Consider the following 24,823-nt stretch of genomic DNA (forward strand, 5'->3'; position numbering starts at 1 on the left):
ATTTTCACTCCTTGCACAAAAAAAAAAATAAAAAAAAATCAGGAGTGGAGAACAGTTCAACACATGAAAATACATGTGGAAGAGATATATATGCTGTGTTCCGGTCATGGCTGTGTATTCGCCTACATGCTGGATACGAACATTCTAGTCATCTTGCTTCTTTTTTTTATGACAGAAGCATTTCTAAAACAAGATGGTGGTGTCTTTACATTGCAGGACAATCTGAGTCAAAAGCTGATGAGTAAAGTGTTAGAAGACAAACTACACAGAGAAAGGGCCTTTTGACCGGAGCACCCGCAGTAGACACAACAACCCATCTTCTTCAGGATGCTTGCTAACATATTTTCTGCAGCTCCATTCAGGTAAGCATTTAAAAAATTACCGTGTTGACTCAGAATTTCCATTTCATCCCCCACAGACGAGATTTCTCTGTAAAATTATTGGGCCTGGAGCCTGGAACTTTGATAATGTAATCATTCAGTTCAGTATTAGCAAACGTATAGTTCAATATACCACTGCCCTGTAGGCCTGGGAGATTACAAGCTTTCCAGTGAGAATAAAGAGCACTTTGCTTCTAGCCTTCAAAGTGCTGAAATACAAGACCTAAAAATCACAACACTAGTATATAAAAATGCTATTTCAGGTAATTGATAGAAGTGAGTAGTGCTTTATTAGTTAAACTTTTGTCACTGTGCAGAGCAAGAGTCACTTACATAGTTAGCTCCTTAGGGGAGCATTTTTCCTGTTGTCTGGATTAGTGTAGTCCTTGGTGATCAACAGTACTCTAAAATACTAACAAATAATTCTTCAGGAATAAAACATTATCACAGGAGTTTTAAGAGATATGTAATCTTACTGCTATTAAGCTTTCAAAATCTTTTTAAGATAGTCTAAAAACATGGTGGTGTAATGTACATACCATAAACAGACAAGTGATACTATTCATACTTCTAACAGTGTATGTATTTACCTATAGAAAAGAGGATGTGTACACATATAACTTTATCAGGATGTAATGCTACACAGTCTTACTAGTACAAGTCCAGAAGCAGCGCTTCTGCAATACTGCATGTAGATTAGTAATTACAAAATTCTGCCATTACATTACAATGCTCCTAAACTTCATCTACTTGCATGGAGGCAGCTTGTGGGTCCACATGGTATTTTTTATGATTTCTGGTTCAAAACCAACTTGGATGTTTCTGCACTGACACAGATTATGTCCTGAAGAATGAAGCCCTGTAACCAGAAAATAGACCTGCCTGCCTCAGGCTGCAGATTCTCACCAGCGCTGTGCACTATTTCAGCGGGAAAGTAATAGTAATGCTAGGGTTTGAGGATATTCAAAAACAAAAAGGCGAAGAGGAACTACTTAAGATGTGTTTGTGATGACAGAGGTCTTATCTGCAGTACCTATTTCATTCCTAGGGGGAAGATCCTCATCTTCATGACTGGGATACCTCTCCTTCCGGTCAAGCAGAAGAAAATAAATCATTTTCTCTTGGTTTTCTCTGAAAAAAAAAAAAAGAAAATATCTTTAAATTTGAAGATAAAAAAGCAAAAATGTGTAAACAAACCTTTCTCATCAAACAAATAGTTACAGTTATTCTAAATAAGCTGGAAATGCCTGCCATCTAGATATATAACCCACAAAGCTTTTGAGAACTTTGCTGTCTCCAACAAGCAGCTCATGAGAGAAGGAAATACGATTCCCACATTACACATCTGGAACAGAGCTACAGGACAGATGAGGTAATACATCCACAAGAAGCTGAAGAGTGGCACAAGACATATTTCCTGAGCCTCTGTGTGCTCTTCCCACTACGTGTCCCTGGTAACACCTCAGGAAACACAAAAGCTCTCTGGCATAAGTTTGAAATAAGTAACAGTTTGCTCACAAAGGCATATCCAACACAAATAGCAGTACCGACACCTCCCCATCTGAACTGCAAGGCCCATCTTTTTGTGAAATTACCATGCCTAGCAGTGAGGGAAGAGACAACAATATTCCACCACTGACACCAAGTGTTAGGAAAGGTCAGTGACCCCTTGCTCCCTCCCAGAACATCACTGGCTGCTGAGCAGCTAGAGAGTGAGATGTTGCTACAGGTCCCTCACAGCAAGAGACACAGTAAAACGATTTCCACCTTTCCCCAGGTTTGTAAGCATCCCAGCCCCAGACACCCAACTAATATTAAGACTGAGCAAGTGCTTACTCTTCTGACAACAAGTCCTGTAAGAGTTTATTTCGGTCACGGAAGCAGCCTAACGAGTGCATGCTATCTAACACGTCTGGATCGATATCCTCCAAGGAAGGGAGAGAACGAATCTGCACCTTTCGAGGGATTGGTTGCTCTGGTTCTGGTTCATTCTTACCACCTCTGCAGAGGAAAGAAGATGAGAGAGAGAAAGGGGGCAGGGAAAGAAGGAGAGAAAAGAAACATGAGTCACAAATGAACCCGTACTCTGAAACACAGCCTGCAGCACCAGATGGAAATAGCTTGTTAAATCCCCACTGAGAGACCAGATCTTGCAACCAGACAGATATTCTTTTCAGAAGACACCGCACTGAAGGCTGAGAGTGACCATCACCTTGTGGATTTGGGTCTTTAATAAGAAATATCTGCATTCAGTCAGAAAGGCAGTAGGAACTTCACTTACCAATGCCCTCATAATGTAAGCAGCTGTTCAGCATCGTAATGCCAAACATTTCTACAACATTACATGGTTTTAGAGATGCTGTCTCATCAGCAGGCCAGACTCAGGCAGTCGGGCTGGGAAGCACAAGCTGAACGATTCCCCTTCAAACAACGAGCTGTGAGAACAAAACCTCGCTGCGTTTCACCAGCTCTTTACAAATGGCACTGCAACCATTTAATATTTAGAAACTTCCAAGGCAATTTAAGAGACCTCACTGTTGAGGTACATATTTAACACACTTTAGAGGAATTTTTTGGGAAACCAGTTTCTTTATATTCCTAAATACAACTCTGCTTCTCTTCAGAAATGTAAATTTGAAACTTCTGGCTCAAGTGTGATGCCTGAGGTCAGTGGCTAACCTAGGAACATCCATTAGTGGTAGAGCATATTACTCTTTGAAAAGTAGTTAACACAGGCTTCCTGCACAATCCTCTCACTCTATTGACTGGACTCAGGAAATGCAGATTATTTGTTGCAGTTAAAAGCCCTTAATGTAAGAAACAGGTCAAGATGTCATGACATCTATAACAGACCGAACGCTACATATTGCAGGCACCCTGGATAATCTTTGCTTTTGTTTAGCTGGGAAAGGAGCAACCTAGGTCAACTCTATCCACCTAAAGAGGTGGGTTTGGTGGTGGTGGTGTTTTGGTCAGAGAAACTGTCTATCCAGGCTCTTCGCTATTTCTTAGTGGATGTTCTGTGTGATGTTGAGGCTTTCATATTCTTCAGGTGAGGTCCTCCCTTTCCTTTATGTGATGTCAATGTGTGACTGTCGGGTCCAGGCTGCGTTTGTTGTTTCTGGGGCTGATGCCTCCTTGGAGTCTCACAGAAGTCTCTATGTCTTGTACAATGACAACATGGTCCCGAATCTAATGGCTAAATTTGGAAATCTTGTCCAACTAAAGAAACATCTTATTCCATGAGTGCCCTGCCCTGCCTTTAGGAGGTAGCTACTCTTACAGCTCGTTATTAGTCAAAGTGTGTCAAGATTTAGCTCCCAGCAGGTAATAAGCAAAGACTAGACCATAACCTTGGCTATTAAAGCCACTGATGACATTGTCATTAAGATAAATTCTTGCAGGATGGACCTTCGGACAGCAGCTGAGATTTTGTTTTTTAATGATCTGGAGTTCATTTTTAGAAGGAACAGACTTCATTAATAATTTATTACATTAAAAACAGAGGTCCTTAAGGTAATTTAAGAGACTAAGAAGAAATTATTGTTTCGGAAAATTCCCAGAAATTTTGGATTTCCTACTTGTTGCCCTAGCCTACAGCAGAATATCACCTGCAAGCATCTTTTACAGCTATCAGCTTGGGTGCCATTTCTAGAGAGCACAGCTTGGTATCTTCTGTGCAGTGAAAAGTGGCTTTTCCTTATGCCCGGCACCTGGTCAGCCTCAGACATAGGCAGGAATATTCACACCTCCTCATCAGGTACAAGAAAAATCTGCAGAGAGGTGCCTCATCATTTGGCAATGCATTCAGTGCTTCGGGAAATGAAAATCACCGGTCTGTGCTGTGATTGGCATGCCTGTATTGCCTGTTCCATTCTCAGTCTGGTAGAGAGTGACAAATTTGTTGCATTTCAACCCACATAGACATCAAACAATGTCACCCAATGAATACTGCAAATCACGTATATTTTTTAAAGGCCTGCATGAATGTAATTGCTGCTTTTAAACCCTGCCTCTTTTGTGAGGAACGGTGCATACAATGGATGTGATTCCAGAACAGGGCGGACTTTTTCAGTCTCTCCATGAAATTCCCTCGTGAATCTCACTGAGATGCACATTTACATCAGAGCAAAGCGAAGCAGCATGGGTACCATTCTTCTTTTGATTTTAGTAAATTTGGTACCTCCACAATTAGGGCAATAACTCAGCGTTACTGAAGTATGCATTTACCATAATAGCTAAATTTATTTGCCCTCTTGCTTTAGTACAAAAAGGTGAAAACATCTGATGTTTATTTGCTGATTTAAGATAACCTGTGCTTGAAGTAAAAATAAATGGTTTAAATTAAAAAGGCTTAAAAAACCTCACTGAATTAATTTGGGTGGGAGAGTATGAAGAACTGGAGGTTGGTGATGAAAGGTTTCTCCTTGGTTTTTCTTTTTTATAGGCTTATGAATCATGATTTCAACTTTCAAGACCTCTTTCTCTGTCCGCTGAGACTGCAATTAAATCTTTTCCCCAGTTTTACAAAATCCTGAATATTTATTTGAAGAATTAAGTGAAATGACTTATTGGGTTCTGAGAACAACTTTCAGGTCAGTAACTTATATATGACGAAGAATAAAGATTTAACATGGGACAGTAGTGTTAAGTGAAATAGGGAGAAAATGAAAGATATGAGCAAAACAGCTACAGTGTGCAAACACTTGTAACCACTCCTCTGTCAGCATCAATATTTCCAGGCAAAATGAATGCAAAGAGGCTGTGAAACATTACCAGATGAAAGCAGTAGAGTTTTGGAGGTGGTAAGGTTATTCACAGACTAAATTTAGCCAAAGGAGGTTAACCTCCTTAGGTCAATCCATGGCCAGTAGAGAATGAGAGAGAGCACTTTAAAAATATAGCTTTAAAAAGCTATTTTAAGCAGAAACTTTGTTTTAGGCAATCTGAACAGACTTCTGGAGGAGCCTTTCTTTTTCTTTATTGACTATAGCAGGAGTGTAGGAGGCACTTGCTTTTGCAAAACTCAGTTTATACTTACAAGAATGGCCTCAGATGCCATTTCCGTTGGGGTAAAAACCTGTTCACTGTGCGAGTCATCAGAGAATCTGACCTTCATCAAGAAGTGCACGAAAATGCTCTAACACTTATGTTTGCAAAGAAAAAATGTTCAGATTTAAAATCTAGAATAAAGTCATGAAATAACACCTGCCTAATTGTGCATGTAAGCCTGGGACAATAATCCTCTGAGGTGAAAACTTCCAGGTTAAAATCTCGAGGATGGTTACAGTAATAATAGAATGATCAATGACATTTAATTTTATTTCCTATTCCACTTCTGATCAAAGGACAGAGAAACTGAAGTCAGCTGATTTTACTCCATAAAGAAACAAAGGGGATCAACTGTCTAGTCTTACAGAACCAGAATTTACTTTTGGACTTTCTAGCACAACGTTACAGTAGGGCTACTTCAGATTTACAATTAGAGATTTTTCCCCTCAATTTATCCATCAGAGCTGAAAAAAAAACAAAACTGCAGCAAACAAGACTCAAGTCCTCTGATTTTAGAAGGTGCCATGTCAGCCGGTAACTGTAGAGTGCATGAAAAAGCCACAGGCAGAGTGCTACCACCATTTCAGGTGAACTAAGAACAAAACATGTTATTCTACAAACTGTTGAATGCCCTTGGGTCCTATTGAAGTCAGTGAAGCCAGCAAGTGAACAGTGCCCATAAGATAGATTTAGAGAAAACAAAACAAATCAAAACAAAGGTGTTTTTTCTTCCTGGTGACAGGCTTAAATATCAGTTCATATCATCCTCAAATATTTCCCAAGAGCAATGAGAGGAGGATTATGAAGGCAGGACTTTTCTTATCACCCACCCAGGGAGTGTGTAGGAACACTGACCCCCAGAAGCAAGTATCAAAGCATAATTTCCTTATTTAATATCTGTGAAGTATTCTCCTTAGTTTGATTGGGTTATCGTGGGTACAAACAAAAAATGTTATTTACTTAGGTTTCTTGAAATACTATTAGGGCTACACAGAGTGCAAGGTCACTTTTAAAAGCCATCAATCTTCCTTACACCCAAACCACTCGACAGGCATGTACTTTTCTCACAGACCTCCTGTTTCACTGTCAAGACTGCTGCTTTTAATCAAGTCACAGAACTACTCTCACATCAACAGGTTACAAGGTCAGAAGCAGCCTCTTAGCTTGCTGTGAAGGAGTAGGGATTATGAGGCAGAAAATCTCTTGTTCACAGGTGCTTACTTATCAATATAATCATTTTTGTTTCTACTTCAGAGGAAAGCCAAGATGCCAAGAAGGAACAAGCAAAAGCTTTCTTGTCAAGAAGGTATTACAAGGGATTCTCTGGAGCACTTGAAGAGCAAACCAAATATGGCTGTTAGGTTGTGGGTTTTTTCAGTGGTGATGACTTGCAGGTATCTTTTTTACACAGAAAGTTGGTGGACTGAATGTTTTATTTCAAACAACTGTTAGTCACTGCATACATATTTCCCAGCTTGAATCTATAGGGATGAAATTATACTAGCAGCAGAGGGTAAAAAAACAACAACACATTAGATGCCTTCCCATCCTCTGCCCCTTTCTCCACCTGTGTGAAAGCTGTTTTCAAACTCCAATCTCTCTTGTCATAGATCACAAGAATAACAGCCCCCGTAACATGATTAATACTGAATGCATGCAAAAGTGAATTTAAAAAGCATTACTTACATATACCATATGTGTTTCTGAATATGTTCTAGCTGCAAAGAAAAAGAAAACAAGGAATTAGCTCTGTAAAACAAAAAAGGTAACTCCACAAGACATCCTTATTCAAGGCTTGCTTCTAGTGAGGACTAAATCCACCATTCCAGAGCTGGATCTGTGCAAACAACAGGAACTTTCTACTGCATAAAGAGCATGTTCATCCTCACCCACCCCACTGTATATGAGATTATTTCTCTGGACAATGGAACAAGTCAGGAGCAAATCCCAGGAAAATGTGCAAGGACAAGGCTTCACCAGCAAGTGTTTTGGCCATTTAGGTTTTTCCCTTCCTAAGCCATTCCCCTTGAAAATACAACTGAAGCTAACAAACGGCTCCTATCAGTATGTGCATAATGACTGACAGTTTACACCAAAAGTTCATTTCCAGTTTTTATTTTGGAAAGAGAGAAAGATTGAAATAGACAGGTTCAAATAGACAATGTACATGAACAAAATAAAATGTGGACATGTGACATGATCTTCTGCCAGGACCCATGCTTGATTAGCTTCAGATTTACCATTAAAATCTAAAGACCAAGTGGAATTAGGTTCTATGTCAAAAAGATAATATTTATTGTTCCAGCATCTGAACCCCTGACTGCAAGTTTATTTTGCTTCCCTTTTTTCTGCTTCACACGTGAATATTTTACTATGTAATGAAGGATTGACCAAAGCTTAACAGTGGCTTTGTCCACCCATGGAAGGCATATACCAACAAATGTTACATGATGACCACAATTTCCATGAGCAGAGGGGAAAAAAATAATAGCTTTTTGCCAAGAGAAACCCCAACAGCAGGGAGAATAAACTGTTAACATTATATACTTACAGCAGAACCTTCCTAATCCTGTTTTTTTGAAGCATCATCACAATAGAAAAGCACTTTTCATAGATACTCAGGGATTATTCATTACGAGAACAATATTTTTTGTATTTCCCGTTACAAAAGCCTTTGTACATGCAGGGCAATGTGCACACTCACTGCACATAGGCTTGTGTTTGTGCAACACACAACTGAGAGGCAGAGGAGAGCTAGAAGGAAACTCAAGTGCTAACAGCTACATGATGAAATCGCAGGCCCATTAAACTGGTCAGGAAGAACAGAGACAGCTGTCCTGCTCCTATTACTTTCCACTTCAATTCCAGAATCAGAGAACAAAAAAAAAAAAAAAAAAAAAAAAGAGGAATGGACAAACAACAAAATCTCACAGATAGAAAGTAAGTGTTCATCACAGAGAGGAGTGAATCAGAGGCCTCTGTGCTGTGGAATAACAGCTCCTTGATTGAATGTATGGGGTTTACGTGGCAAGGTTTTGGTAGCAGGGGCTGCAGGGGTGGCCTCTGTGAGCAGAGCCCAGCAGCTGCCCCCTGTTAGATAAGAACCAGCTCCAGCTGCTCCAAAGGGACCCGCCACTGGCCAGAGCCCAGCCATGAGCAATGTTGTTTGTCCCTCAGTGAGAGCAGATCTAAGAAAGGGAAAAAAAAAAATACTGCACAACTGCAGCTGAGAGAGGTCACAGGGCCAAACTGGGCCACATCTGTTTTTTTTTTTTTTTTTTTTTTTTTTTAATTGTTATTACTGCTCATTCTGGCGTTGCATATGACACAGAACCCCAGTCCGTAGGCAACAGCTCTGCCACAGGGAGCCCCCATCATCACAGCTCCCCCGTACCAGGTAGTCCTTTCACTCCTGCACTACTATGAGACAGGTGGAGTATTCACAACACACTGCCATCTCCCCTGAGCAGCTTAATTTAAGGAGATAAGGTACATATCTACGTATGTTCCCCTTACAGTCTGTAGATGCAGCCCTCTTCCTCTTGCTCTGTGCAAGCTGAGGTACAGAGCCTATCAGAAGAGCCAGTTTTGTACATCTTCCACAGGACAGGGCTTTAACATTCTTAGTTATCAAGTGTGTGCTGCTATGAGGATCTGCTAAGGACTGTGCCTCCTTTGTTTGGTAAAACCACCCTGTGAGATTACCGAATGGTTGAGGTGGGAAGGGACCTCTGGAGGTCATCTGGTCCAACCCTTGCTCAAGCAGGGACACCTGGACATGAGGTCTACCTACCATGTCCAGGAGGCTTTTGAATATCTCCAAGGAGGGAGACTCCACAACCGCTCTGGGCAACCTGTGCCAGGGCTCTGTCACTGCATAGCAAAGAGCAGCTTCCTATGTTCAGATGGAACCTCTTGTGTTCCAGTTTGTGCCCACTGTCTCTGGTCCTGGCACTAGGCACCACTGAAAAGAGCCTGAGATGCATATCTACTCTATTTCCTACACACCACATGGAGGATTAGAGACATTAATGATTTCAGACAAGATGCAGATGATGCAGCTAAGCAATGTCCAAGTCTTTTTCATGCTTGCTTCTTCTCTTGCATTTTCTGTCTCTCTGGGTCACATTTTTCTTTTGTGCCTGCAATAGGCAGAAAACAGCACGTTGTTCTCTAAGTCAGAGAGGGGGAAGAAAGGAGGGTCACCAGTTCATGTCTTAGTCAGGGAACCCTTGGGATCCTTCAGAGAATATATGAAAGAGAAATCCCTTCTGCCCATCCTGCTGATCACCTCCTCCAAGCTAATGATCCCATATAGCATTTTTCTGAAAGAGAAGTCCCATAGTACCGTGATATATATCTGAAAGTGTATGAAAGCTCTCATGTGGGAACAACAATGGCTGCTGTTTACCTACACATCTGCAGTTTCATCCACATCAAAATCATTGCTGTGAAGTACTCAGGGATATCCCAGATCCGAAAAGTACTCTACAAAACCAATTTCTATTCTGATTCAAATGTAATTGCATTGAAATGTTATTACAAGTGTACTTGCTGCTGCCAACATCTTCATTGCTTTTTTAAAGGTAATTAATTAATGCTTTGTTGCTTTTCATCTGCATTAAAGTGACAGGAGGGTTATGGGAGGGCGATTGGTTTTGACAAGGAGAAGTCTGTATGCTTTTTACTATGCAGTGTAGGGGAGGGAGATACACAGTGGGAGCTAATCTCACTCCTCCTGCCTTCATTTAAACACAATGTTTAAATGCATTTAAGTGACGAAGGCATTTAACAGCCCTCCCCAGAGGGTTCTTCTTGCTGTTTGCACATGAGTTTGCCAAATTTAATGCCGTTTTATGGAAGTTGTTAAAATGCTGCTTCCTAATATCTCCTAGCCACCGCAGGCAATTGCCTCATGATGTCATCTCTGAAACAAAAACATGATCAGATCCATTGCACATGCACAGTCAGAGGACAGACCTCTGCAAGCTAAAATGCTGTGATGGAAGGAGAAGGGGAATTCCTTTGTCACAGTTTTACTTAAAATACTTCCAATACATATTAACCTTGTATACTGAAGTAGCATTTATTTAGGAGCCACAATTATAGATCCACTGCGATAAAGAGCTGTATAAGTTCATCAGAAAAGGAGGTCTCCTCCCCCAAGGAGCTTGCGTCTGAATTCTAAGACCGGGAACAACAGATGGAGACAGACAGGCAGATGGAAAACAAGACAGTGCTGTCTACATCCTCAGCACTGATCTCAGCAGAGTGGTTGCCAAGCTAAAAAGTTCTGACCTGAAGAAAAACTTTCTTGAAGTCTGTAGATATGGATGAGGGCTTCTGGGCTTGAACTCATGTCGGTTTCCAAACTTCCCTGTCCAGAAAGTGAACAGTCTCAAACCCATCTGTGCACTAAATTGATGTATACTTCAGATCAATCTTGTTCAGTTAGAAGATCCTCTACTCTGGGCTTTAAACCTGCTGTATGATGTCAAGATACAGGCTTTTCCTGACCAAAGGATTCAAGCTGAGCACAGAAAGCAATGGTAGAACTATTATCTTTGTCAGTAGTAGCAGCCATACTATAGCAGCCTCTAGGGACCTTGACAAGGGCAAGGCATCACTGTGCTAAGTGCACATTGTAGGAATAGGCCTTTGGCAGCCAAAAGCATACTGCCTAAATACATCAACTGGACAATTACCTCCATTCTACAGGTGGTGAAGTGAGATAATTTGAATGATGTGATAGGCACCTTACCAAAAGACCTTCTAGAAAAATGAAGGGAGCAAGATAAGTTTTCCCTCCGTTGGTTTTTTTTTTTTTTTTTTTTTTTTACACATTCTTTAGATTCTGTGCTCCGAGCAATAGAGATAACATCATCATTAGCACACATTAGACCCCAGGAAAAAAAAAAGAAAAAAAACAAAACAAAACAAAACAAAAAAACAGCAGAGACGAGATTCTGAAAATTTGGGTAATTTAACTTGGCTAGTATTTCAGACTTAACATCTATGTGGATATCCAACACAAGTTAAGTCATTTTATTCTGGAATAAAATGTCAGCACGGGGAACAGTAATGGTTTTATCATAATAGCTTATTCTGCAATAACTGATCTGCTCTGATCCAACTTGCTGCACATATACAGTTTTAACAATGCTCACCCATCTTTAACAGGAGAGTGGACCCAAAGCTCCTTACTCTCCCCTCTTTGCCTTTGTGTTTCTGCAGAAGAAAACATCAGTGGAGAATGCAAATGGATTCTACCACAGGAACTGTATTTCTTCATTGTAGAGATGCTGAATCATTGAAAACATCCAAGCAGAAAACATTCACTTTCCAAAGTGCACATAATCGAAAGGAACTGTATCCTGCAATACCGCAGGCACTGAGAGCACTCATTTTCTTCCATAAACCTTATCTACCTGAAAACTAGTTCACTTTGCCCTCCTGATACTACTTCTACTAGAAAGCTGTCCCAGAACCCCACTGATACAGCTAAAATGCATTTTCCAATTTCCAGCCTACTTTCACATCAGGCTATTTGACATACATTTGTTTTTGTGCCAGTATCTTCCTTTAGTTTAAATAAACCTCTCCTTAGTAATTACCTCTAATGCGTATGAGGATGACTAGTGCATCCTCTCTCACACATCACCTGGGTAGACTACGTCGAGCTCTTTTAGACTGTTATTCAAACAAGCTCTCTGCAGTTCTGACCACCTTAGTCTTCATCCTTTACACCACTGCCAGTTTGATTTAATCTTTCCTGAACACAGGTGGTCAGAAATACCACGCCCAGAAGCTAAAATCTCCTTTTGCAGCCTACTGAAAGAAAAACATGGATTCTTTTACTCCAAGTATGTTTAGGTAATTGAGCCCAGTAAAGGAGAGTGGTCAGGCACATCCCACTATCTGTTCTTTAGGCTACATAACACATGGTGAGCATGAAGATTATTCCACTAAGACATAATGAACTCCTCTTTCCATAAATGAATCATATACACTGAAAGGTAATGCCAATTTCTTAAGGCAGGAAAGGGCCAGCAACAATAATTCTCAGTACTCTCCTCTCCATTAATTGTCTCAAGCTCTACCACTGAAGCCGAATGATGACAGTTGAATGTGAATACTAGTTCTGTTTTTGTTGATCATTTTAACAGATGGACTGGGGAAGGTGTGGGTGTGCTGTGAAATGGCAATTACTGCAGGGAGGGAAATGCAGTTGGAGGAAAAGGAAAAAAAAGATACAAATCAAAAAAAAAAAAAAAGAAAGAAAAAAAGGAGAAACAAAGCAGAGAGAGGAATGGAAAAATAGAAGAAAAAAACCTAGTGACCTTACATTCACTGTGTTTTTCTGCTGAATTCACCAGTAAGATACTGAACGAACGATCACTAATGTTAACAACTACATCTGTCCTTATTGTACCCAGGCTACAATTTTGCTCACATCTTTATAAAAACATCACATTGATTCAAGTGAGAAATTTTCTAAGAATAGGGGCTTCCAAATAAACCCATATTTATATCCTTTCTTCACAGGACACAGCTGAAACAGAATTCAGCTCTCTCCTGGAAATGAATTCCCAGCTCCTGTGCAGTAAACAAAGAGCTCCCTTCTGCCTGGCGCTCTAAGCAACCGCAACGCTAACAGCATAGAAAGGGAAGTGTGACAGCAGCAGGGACAGCAAACCAAGACCCTAAAATAATGAAAATAAGATTGCAGCTAGTAACAAAGAGCAATCCTTTTTTCCTCTCATCTCTCATCTCCTAAAGATATTCTATTTCAAATTCTTATTCACAATCTACTGGTTAGTGCTTGTCCATAAGTATCTGATCTGTTTTCTTTCTCCCTAAGGAAATAACAGCTTCTTTTTGAGCAAGAAAAGGGGGGAGATCACTATGGGACCTTGATTTCCTTTAACGTTTTTCTCTCTCGTGTATGTACAGTTTCTGATGTATCGCATAATTCAAAAGCTTCAGGCAATACTAAGAAATTGGATTGTTCTATAACAAAATTAAATCATAACAATTTGAAGAAGATCTAATGTCTGATGATCTGCTCACTGGCATACTCAAGCCATCTGCACTAAGATCTTTCAGAGAAAAATAAGTACATCTCATCTGTTCTGCATCATGCTGGTTTCCAGAGCAAAAGCAGCAATGTATGTATCTGGGAAGCAAAGGCAGTACGCTCGTCATTCAGGGGCTTGTCTACCCACCCCTTGCTGCCTTACTGTCTTGCTCTATCCAGTTTGTGAGGCAGGGAATACTGTCACATTTACCTTATGGAAAGGAAACTGAGATAGAGAAGGACTTAGTGACTTTCTCAGTCACAAAAAACACCTCTCTCACATCTCAGGGTACAGCCCTAGCCTCTGGAGAATTCCTCACATAAAAATACTTGAAAAAATACTGTTTTCTCTCTTTCTTTAAAAATATAATGAAAAAGGGCTTTTAAAGTGCCTAACATATGTATTTATTTTTCTATCAGTGCTACTCCATACCGCAATGTGATGGTTACTGTGTTTGCAGAAGTAAGGATACCTGTAATATCATAAAGAACTTTCCACCTACGTCACCAGTGCATGACCTGGTTTCGTAAGGAACGAAATAAAAACCTGGCTGCAGCTGCCAGGTACTACTCTTAAGAGAGTTGAGAAGGGAGCTTCAGTTCACTTCTTAGCAGACAGGTGTGTGCATCCCAAAAGCACCATCACAGCTGGTGGAGACCGATGCTGTTGTTAGCAATCTCAGCAGAGAGGCCAAGCACTGATCTGAGAGTTTATTTATAAATATTTTAGCAGACTGAAGAACCAGGAGGAGTTTTAAATTTACATTTCTTTATACATACTCCCACTCAGAATCTGTGAGCTTAGTAAATCTGTATAAAATCATCACCAGAGCCTGACAATAGGATTTACAAGGGCAATGTACCCATAAAGGCAGAAGCCTCCACTGACAAGCAGGCAATCTTGCTTTCCAAAACGATTTTAATTGCTAATTTTTTTTAATTCCCCAAAACATTACCACAGTGTTAATGAAGGATACAATCACTACACAGTGCTCATCCTTGCAGGGTTGTTGTAGTGATGGGATGTATCCCAGATGCAAAGATTCAATGCCGAATGCCAGCAGCTCAGCACTGCAGGCCTAATTGTGCTCAGGACCACAGGGCAGAACACTGAATAGCAACTAGAAGACCCCCACCCTGAATGCTGCCACAGGATAATGCAGAGCACATACAGGACAGACTACAATGCAGCTGTGTGGCATGAAGTGAGAAGCCACACTTTTGTTAGAAATTCAAAAAAAACAAAACAAAACATACTCTGTTTAATAGCAAAGCTTCAAAGAACTGTCCTAGCAGTTTTGACCTTCAAACAATTACATGACGTCCCTGACAAACGGGTGCACCTACCAGGAGAGGCAGACTACCCAGGTGGACTCCAAAATGTGCTAATGGGTCAGTAGCACTGTGAGGACATTATGAAGGAGTTATTCTAAATGCCCACTGTGGCACATGAGGGAGGATTATGAAGCTAGAGAAGCAACACAAAGGTAATCTGGCCCCAACGTTTAAAAGAGAAGGCATCAAACTTCTTCCCCAGCCTCCACTAACTCCACTCATCCTTGGTTCAGGAGGAAACACACAGGACTGGCAGCAAATCAACAAGTTTCCTTAATTATACACCCACAACTGCAACTAGGTGACCAATGAAGCCTTGGCCACATGGCTTGCAGCAAATGCCTTCTTACCGTGAGACGTTTCGAGGCATCCACTTCAATCATCCCCCGCAAGAGGTTCTGACAGTCCGGGGGGATGAAATGTGGCATGTGGAACACTCCACGCTTCACCTTCTCCAACAGCTGCCTCAAGTTGTCGTCATCGAATGGCAGGGCGCCCTGCAGGGATGTGACAGAGGCAAGGGAGTTAGTTGGAGAGGGCAAAAGGAGAAAAGCCAAGATAAACATAAGAGAAAGGAAAAGAGAAAATCAGCTCATAATGAAGTATTATAATAAGTGAATCAGTCTCTTTATCCACTGAAAATAAATAATTTCTTAGTGCTGCTGTATTTTCTCCAGTGCAGGAAAAAAAACTGAGGACAGAGTGTATTTTTTTTAAACCTTTAATTAGAAAATGACTACCAGTATAAAGCATAATACAAAATATGAAATTGCCTTTCCAGGCAAATTCAGCAAAGATGCATGGATTCACTTAAATTCAGCTCAAGCTTTTGATCTGCTGGTATTCCTCCTGGGCATACTTTCACTGCAGCAATGTTTATCGTCTCCTTATTTTTAATCTTCCCGAGACACATTTATTGCAGACATTGGAAAGGAGGTGAACAGCATTTGGGAGACTTTCAGCAAAGAACATCCTCTTTCTGACGGAGCAGTGCAATGACACAGCTCAAAGAAATCCTAACCAACTTTAGCCTTTTGGAAGCAGCAGACGTTCTACCTGGTTAATATACTCCATGCAGTTCCCATGCAGTGGTCAGGTCATCAGTTCCTATTGCTTCCCTACTGTAGCTCACTTACATGAATGGCTTGAGTTTTTTTAGCGGGAATTACATTTTGAATAGATCATCAGCTTGTCACAAAAAAGCAGCAAAAGACCTATCCTTGCTGCAAGGACAAAAAGGAAAAAAGAAGTTGAAATCTTTAGGATAACTCCACTGACTGAAGCCAATATCCTTTTATAGCAAGTCTGCACCTTTCTGGATATTCTCACTTCCCTCTTTCACTGACTAATACTGGTAGGTGCTGAGCTTCTTCGATTTCCAGGAAGGTTTGTAGGAAGTTGCAAGCTGTCAGCTGCTGTGATAATGAAGCTTTCAGTTGTCAGTGCTGGCACTGCTCTTACTACAGCGAGTATTGCATCTGTATAAGCAGGCCTGTGTCTGGTTTAGTGAGACCAACAGCTCCATTTACAGAAGCCTTGGAAAGCCCACCTGACGGCAGCAGCTACTGGGCACTATTTACTTTTGTTTGTTCATTCAAGCAGCCATGAAGAAAGAGCCTCCCTGTCTTCTGCAACCAACCTCCTGAGTTATCTGCTTTTCTCCTAACCATTCCAGACTCACAGGAAAATCAATTCTGATAGTTCAGTACTTTGGCTAACGCAATTTAATCCACGATGAAGTCAGCAAGGCTGCTTTGTGGCATTTCCTGAAGGTAACAACTACAGCTCTTTTATTACTACCACCTGCTATTACAGCTTGAGACTTTTTGCAGGGTTTCTCCTGACATAATTAACTGGAGAGTTCTGCACTCTCTGTCAATAATAGACTTATTTCAGTCGTTTTGCAGGCTCATGTATATATGTAGGAACAGATGAAGATGCTTCCCAGCAACAGACAGACACCAAATCTTGACAGAGAATCCACCTGCAAAGGAAAAGCCCACTCCCACAAGTCCTAGCCATCTTGCCAGCTTCTCTTGTCTTTTCTTACCAACTCAGTAAGTCATATAAAGAGCTCATTTTATATCTCTGCTTTGTCACCCATGCAAATAGTTGCTCAAGAGCTAGAGATGACCAGGGAATACTTAGTAAGATAGTTAAAACTCTTCCCTTGCAACATCAAGAAAATAAATTTTAAAATTAGAAATATCAGTAAATTATAATAAACAAAAAAGAAAAAAGAACAAAATTTGTTACGGTGATTTAAAGCACCATACTGAGATTATTTCAATATATTTTGTAATAGTAGATGATTGTTTAAACTATTACAAAAAACTAACACACATTAAATCTATTCTCACATATACTTTTAATTCTGCATGTAGTGAAGTCATACTTATATGAACTATTATCTGTATTTTCCTACACTTAACCATGGAAATTGATAACATGCCAAGCCTATCTGCTTTCAGCTGGACATCCAATTATTGTATGTTTGGGAGTGTTACATTACACTGCAAATCAGAATAAATTCTGCAGAGAACTGAAACTTTGATCGGAAGACGGCTAAGTTACAAGATACTACATTTTGAATACTAAGGAAAGTATTACATCTGAGCCAGATGGGAACTGATTTAAACGTTGTACTACTGGCTTAGTTTTATATTCTCAAGTGAACCAAATAAAAATGTAGCTCAATACTTGCATGAAACAAAATTGTTGCACTTAAATCTGCTCTTGATAAAGGACTGCAGTTAATGTATGCATATACCTACTGAAATGCATATGTACATACAGCAGAAAAAAACAAATGCTTCCCAAACCCAGCCATGTTTTAACCCTGTGAAGGGCAACTTATTTGACATTCTCTGTGTCCTGGAGTTGTAACCCTGTGCATTCTTTTGGGTAAAAAAAAATCAGTGTGCTTTGAATGAGGCTCTTCAAAGAGCTGCAATATTACAACACAGCAAAGAACATTTATGGAGGCAAGACTTCAGCACTTGTCTATGCTCTCCCATGCAGGGCAGCTGCATTTCAAAGAAGCAGTGAAATATTCTTCATGCTTTTCCTTTGGGACTGATGTAGAACTAAGAGGAAAGGATGCAACCGAGAGATACAAAAATAGGGGAACTAAAGAAAAAGCAATCTGTACATGATGTCAATAGAATCACCATTAAATACAGCAGCATTTTGGGATTTTTCTTTTCTTTTTAAAGTATAGAGCAAGGAAGATGACTCACCACTAGCAACGCAAATAAAATGACTCCACAGCTCCAGACGTCTGCTTTCCTTCCATCGTATTTTTCTCCCTGCACAGCAACGACACAGGTTCAAAAGAGTGCTCACTAGTAAATGAATTAATTACCCTTGAAGAACACGAGAGAGAAGAATGGGAAACCCCACATTTCGGTTCAGCCACCTGCTTCCAAGGTGGACTTCCCAACTAGAAGGCCACAGCACAGCCCATTAGTTGAATTTTTATGAACATCGGTTTACAGTCTTATCTGGGTTCTGCAAGAACAGGGTCAGAAGTGGGGAGCAACACAGGAATGGCTGATGACTGGAACAATTTTAGAGCGGGCACTTAAACCGAGTCAGAGGTGCATTAAAGACATCAAGAAGGTGTTCTTCTCTTCCTTGGTTCTTCAGGGAGCTCATCACCAGTCACGTTATTTGAGAACTCAGGTATTGGTTGGACAGTGTCCTCTGTACACTTCTTGCTTGGCTTTACATTAATGATATGCTCCAAAAGGGTGATAGGCTTCTTTCCTGAGAACTCTCTAGTTCTGGATTCAGCTCCCCAGTATAAGAAGGACATGGACCTGTTGGAGTGAGTCCAGAGGAGGATATCTCTCCTATGGAGACAGGCTGAGGGAGCTGGGGTTGTTCAGCCAGGGAGGCCTTATAGCATCCTTCCAGAACCTAAAGGGGACTACAGGGTGAATCTTGCCCACTGGAATCTGGGGTACTTATTTTAAAAGGACAAAGGAAGAGTAGGGGGAAAGGATAGTTTATAGCACATAAAAGAAACCAACATCACTGACAGCCAACCCCAGTTCTTCTGCTGAAATGACAGCTACATCAGGGAAGGCAAAACCTAGGGGACTGTACCCCTTGAGTTGAAAGATCAAGTTAACTGAGGCTACTGCTTTTCTGTCTGAACACATTGCATAAAGGGTACTGTGAGAACATGGGATCATATCCCTCCAACAGTTGATGTGGTTTGATTCAGAGCTGAGACAAACAACCAAAACCACAGTTACATTCGCTGTCTCCCCTCCCATGCTGTCTGCCATGGACAGATTTCATGTAGAGAGGGTCTATCTGCACACACACAATGAGTGACACTTTAAAATACAGGCACACAGATTTTAATCATCTTACCCGGATAACTTCAGGGCAGGCATAATGTGGTGATCTGAAACAGAAAATACAGTTGAATGAGCATGCAACAGTCTGGTATTTATGATTTCTTCGCATTTCCATTTTGCTTAACAGAATCAGGATTGGCTTGCTTATACAGAAAGCAAGTGTGCAAAGCCAGCGCTTTTTTTCCTTACCTTAATGAGAATACCTTGTAAGACAAACTCTGAAAATGGTCAACTAGCATAATGCAAAATTCTGTGGCCCTACTATGAATTTCTTAAAAGCTAGAAAGGAAGGGAAGACCAGGCATATTCTGTGATTATATAAAATTCCAGCCTTCTAACCATGTGCTTTTACTTGACCATGTATCTAACTAGAAGGAAGAAAGACATGCATTGGAAAGCCTTTTAGGAAAACAAACAAACATAATGTTTTCAGACCAAACACATGTATCCCCAAACATTATCTTGCATTTCTTCTACTAAGACTGCTCTCAATTACTCCAGCGGTCATTACAGCTGCCAATACATGGTTTCAACATGTTTTTTTTTTTTTCCCCCTAAAAAAACACAACACAACAAACCACAACCAAAACAACCAAACAACAACAATAAAAAGGATAGACAGCAGTACTATTACCTAGCGAGTTAATATATTCTTGTTGCATCCTTCTACCCATATATCTCTGCCTTGATTCCTGGCTGAGAATAGTTAATTACTTCAACTTGCCAGGTAATCATTTTAATTCCTAAGATTATAGCCAGGGCTATTCATTTTTATAGCCTTCATTAAAGTAACTTGACAAGAAAAAGGGATGCAAACTGCCTGAGACCTGCGTGCCAATCTCACTATTGTTTATACTGACACCTCCCAGCAGTCCCTGAGCCTGTCTTCATTTGTGCATTTGTTTCTTGTGACAAACACAATCATGGCTGGGCAATACCTGTCTCACAAAGTAATGAGCAAAACAGAAGCACAGCTCTGTCAACCTTATCACAGGTTCACCTTCTATGGTTCTACGATAAGCATAAGCCTGCTTCGACAGGGCAGCAAACGGAGGTTAGGATGGGAGGTGTAAGGAAGGTGGTAATGTGATTTAAACTTGGACAAAAATATTGTGGCAAAGAGAGTTATAGGAACAGAACCCATAGCACAGCATCCTTCAGCACAATCCTGTTTAGGTGGACATGCCACCTGGGGTGTGCTGGATGAGTCATTATCTCAATTTGCAAAGTGCTTCTGACTTTTTATTTGTATATGATGACTCCAACAAAGACAGATTTCAGAATTCTTAATTACAAATGCTGCAGAATACAACCATCTTGTCAGCTTTCTGTGCAAACATCCTTGAAAAGAAAAATGTAGGTGTTGTGAAGACCCCAAGATGGGTAGGTGCCCATTTATGAATCTCTCTAACAAATGCACTTAAAGCATTCTACTTCCCTGATGTCTCCTGGAGTGCAGTGGAACCTGCCAGGTGTATTTTAAGACACCAGTGAAATTCGACTAAAATTTAGGAGAATGGGCAGAGAAAAAGCTGTAATAAATCCTTTCAACAAGTTGGATTGATTCAATCATTCAACAGCTGCACTGCAACTGCCCAGAGAGCACAGGTTTCTGGCATAGCCACTCTGAATTCTTGCCAGCACACACTAGCTAGATATCTGCAGCATTATCTTGGCGAACAGCTCGAAACGGGATCCTCCGGCCAGCCAGAATCCGTAGAAAACTCATTTCCATGCTGCCAATCACAGAGCAACTTCAACTGCTTTAAAGAGAAAACTCAAATTTAATCAAAAATCTATTTATCTTTCTACAGAGTCATGAATATTTCTTTGGCTCTTATCGCTAATTATTCAATATACGTGTGTCAGAGCGACATTCCCTGCCTTTTCCCTTAGGCCATCTCCTCATCTTTCAGCTACATCTCTGTGCAGCAAAAGCCACAATCTGCCCTTGATAACAAATAAGTATATCGCTCAGCAAGATCAAGAAGCAGTTGCTGCCTGCGGGTATTGCTGCAAAAAAGCTCCGATGCTGGCAGTGTTTATTTCAAGGGTGATGTTGATTTTCCCTGTCTAGCCTGCCTGGGGCAGGAAGGGCTCTCTGAGTGGTCATTCACAGCTGTGACTCTTGGACACAAGAATCTTAAAAGATCTTGGGAGCCCTTAGCAAAGGCTTTGACCAGAGGAAATAAGCCAGAGTGCATCGGTGACATCCAGGACAACCCTAAACAAGGGTCATGCATGCAGAGAGAAATGGATATATCCTTGGTGCATCTATCCTGAATCTCACCTGAAAAATTAAAAAAGTAATTTCTGATCTGTGCACAGCAAGATACGATGATCCTACAGCAGATCTGAGACAACCAGTGCTGTATCTTCAGTGCAGATGTGATGTACCACTGACTTGTGCAAGCAGTTCTGACCTTCTGTCTCCTTACTCAGGTAAGAGAGACGTGCACTGTGCACACACAGCCTGTCTGCCTGTCTCTGACTGCAAAGCAACTGCTTTTTCAGAGAAGCAGTGGGTTGATCAGCAAGCACAGGGAGAGCTGTTCTGTATGACCCTACTCCACAGTGTGACAAATCATCTATTGCACTTCCTGACAGTTCCCAGGTCCCATCAAAGATGAGTGTCCATGCTTGGGGCCTTTGGATCCATGACTTAAGCAGATACTATTTGGGGAACAAGAAACGCTTCTCTGAGTGCCATTCTTCAGACCTCACAGCTGGAGGCAGTGTTTCTGCAGAAAGAAAGAAGTCTTGCTCTCTGTTTCCCTGTGCATGAAGATACCTTAATAAAGTGGATGCACTGAAGTCCTCCTGTGTCTGGCTGGTTTTGCTGTTGTTCAGATGCTAGAGTGTCTTCTACCTCCATGTTATTCAGTATCTCCAAGCTGGCTTTCAGAAACAGAAGACACTCGCTAGTGCAAAAGGCTGCCTGTACTTTCTCCCTTTTCTGGGTAAAAAAGGGCTGAGATGAAGGGGAACACCAGAGGAGCAGCAAAAGAGATAAATTCTTCAGGAGTTCTTCAGAAGACTGCATGTTAGAACATCCTGAGTGGAGAAAGTAACAGCCACAAATCACACAGGAAAGTAATGCAGGGAAGAAACGGTTCCAGGAGCAGCAGGTAGTTAGGGCTGCAGTGAAGGCAGTAGCTGTAGTTAGGGCTGTAATTAAAGTAGGAGCTGTAGTTAAGGTTGAGTGCTGTTTTGCAATTACATCTTCAATTCAGACATTGAGCTCTATATGAGAAAACTCAGCATCTAGCCCTCAGCCAAGCCATCTTACAGCTGTTTACTCCTCAAGTGTAAGTACTTTCTGGGAATTTGCAAATCAGTTCATTAATTAATATATGAATTCAAATTGTTAAGACTTGGATCCTTTAAGAGATCTTAATTGAAAAATGGAAACAGGACGCTTTATTAAAAGGGCTCAAAGATTGCAAAATTCAGTATTCAAAAGCTAAGAATCGCTAAAGCTTGGTCACTTGGTACCATGAAGGACAACTTTGGGATAGATCCATCTGGCTGGCATACTGGAGAATCAAACTCTGCCCCTCTCACAGAATCTATCTGTGAAGGCACATGAAAAGGCGCCTTAAACTGAGACATTTACAGCTAATCTCAAAGTGCAAGTTCCTCTGTTTTCAGTATAGTTAGTATCTGTAAATTTAAGACTGAGATGAAAATCCTATCTAGCATTCATAGCAAGGCTTCAATGTGGTGAGCAGAAATAACAAACAGATCCATAAAATGAATGATGAGGAAAAATGAAATACTAAATAGCTATTTAAAAACAAACAAACAAAAAAAGCAACAACACACCACCATCAAAACACCAAATAAGACAAAGATTTGGTGAAAAAGAACTGTACAAGCTTGTAATTAATGGCCATATTCTAATGCGCATGAATGTTCTGGGGCCAAGGAAATTTTATACTGGCAACCTGAAGAGTAACATATCTCAGTGCTTTATTTTGCAGAATTAAAACTCTTTAAACATACCTTGGGATGTACTTAAGGCAAGGCCAATGTTATTCCTTATTAATAAGGCTGTCTGATATTTCCCTTCATAATTCTCATTTTAAATTGCTTATGGCTTACCATCAATTTAATGTCTCTGAGAATTTCTCTGCTGGTTGTCTGCCTCAGACTGGTTTCATGTTTGTGTATGTATGTGTGCTGTGTACAAGCCAAAATATTTCCACTCTCTATTTAAATCTAATTTAAACTAAATATGTTTTCTCCCATAAAAAAGGAAAATTTCTAGTATCCTCAAATGTAAAGGGAAAACTTAATGATTTGTTCACATTCTCTGGAAAAATGTATTCAAACATAACCACTAGAAAACCACAGTTTGCATTTACTGGTAGAAATTATATAGAGCATTAAGATGAAAATTCAACCAGCACTGGCAAAACTTCCCAGACCAAACTTATAATCTAAAACTGATACCCAGCTGAGTGCAAAAATATCTGGAGTTAGATCTGGGACTGAGAGCAACAGACTGGGACAACCAAGTAGGGGAAACTAGAGCTAGAATCTAGCAAAAGAGTAAAAGACCTGGCACATGGGATGAAATATGGAGCAGAAATGACTGGGAGAATTTCCTAAGAATGGGGTGGAAAACAGAGAAGGAGATGGAAATGGAGTGCTGGTAATGGAAGCTCTTGGTGAGATGGGGTAAAAATTGCTAATTTTGGCATTTTCCAGGTTTAAGAGCCTATATTTGCAATGCTAGCAGGATCTGGATGCAGGACACTTGCATATGTTTTAGATAACATGCACACGTTTGTATATACAACTACATAAAGTGGAAACAATAAGTGCAGCATCATGCCTCATCATTAAAATCCAAAGTGGTGCTTGGACAGAGGTGTACGGCAGCTGAGTACTGCACCGCCCTTCTAAGTTAATCTCCTCGCGGGTGTGGTGATCTGCCAAATACAAGGTGTACAGGAACCAGGAGCTAGATGAAATCTCTTAACATTTTTAACAAACACACAGCATGCTGGATGTTCCGAATACCCTGAGCTCAAAGAGAGCCAACGATCAATTCTAATGAGAACAGGTGCTCTTTTGGTGTATGCAGACAGCCGGTGGGTCTGCAAAGTGTTGCTGGGAATTGCTACGGAGAGATGAGAGCAGAGGAATGCATAGTGCTGGTGCTGGAAGTTGCTGGTCTCTTCCTTCACTATGCCACCGGCAGGCACAACAGCCTTCCTCTCACTCAATAAAATTAGAGGTCATAATCAGCATCGTTCTCCCACAGGCACACGGCTTTCTGGATCAGGCCAGGGTTTCCCTACGGAGACGCTGTTATGGGGGGACTGCTGCACACACACACAGTTAACTGCGGGCCTGCCAGCAGTGGTGGCAGTCTGTGTACCAACTGCCTCTTCAGAGATCGGGTCTGGTGCTACAGCAAGCTACCTTTACATATTGGCTTTGTCCTAGCTCTCAGTTTGGGATAGAGAGATTTGGAGGCAGCACAGAGAGCAGCTCTGCTGTGGGGTTCTCCTGTCTCCTGGCAGCCTGCAGCAATCTCCTTCCAGTGGGACGTGGCGTTTCACAAATGAAATGAAGAGAAATGAGGAGATGGCAAAAAT

At 40.9% G+C, this 24,823-nt stretch overlaps 1 protein-coding gene across 9 annotated transcripts in view; it reads right to left on the reverse strand.

The window, feature by feature from the left end:
• Window positions 1–24,823, reverse strand: part of BRSK2 (BR serine/threonine kinase 2) — a 324,182-nt gene that overhangs the window by 54,881 nt on the left and 244,478 nt on the right. For all 9 annotated transcript variants that reach the window (XM_082760889.1, XM_082760892.1, XM_082760891.1 and 6 more), the window contains exons 10-15: window positions 19,228–19,261; window positions 18,084–18,152; window positions 15,195–15,341; window positions 7,119–7,150; window positions 2,217–2,381; window positions 1,414–1,511 (exon numbers count right to left, since the gene is read on the reverse strand). In XM_082760889.1, the coding sequence (XP_082617015.1) occupies window positions 1,414–1,511; window positions 2,217–2,381; window positions 7,119–7,150; window positions 15,195–15,341; window positions 18,084–18,152; window positions 19,228–19,261 (545 nt within the window). The remainder of the gene's footprint in view (window positions 1–1,413; window positions 1,512–2,216; window positions 2,382–7,118; window positions 7,151–15,194; window positions 15,342–18,083; window positions 18,153–19,227; window positions 19,262–24,823) is intronic.

This window comes from Aythya marila (genome assembly GCF_965140915.1).
Source record: "Aythya marila genome assembly, chromosome: 5".
Lineage (NCBI taxonomy): Eukaryota > Metazoa > Chordata > Aves > Anseriformes > Anatidae > Aythya > Aythya marila.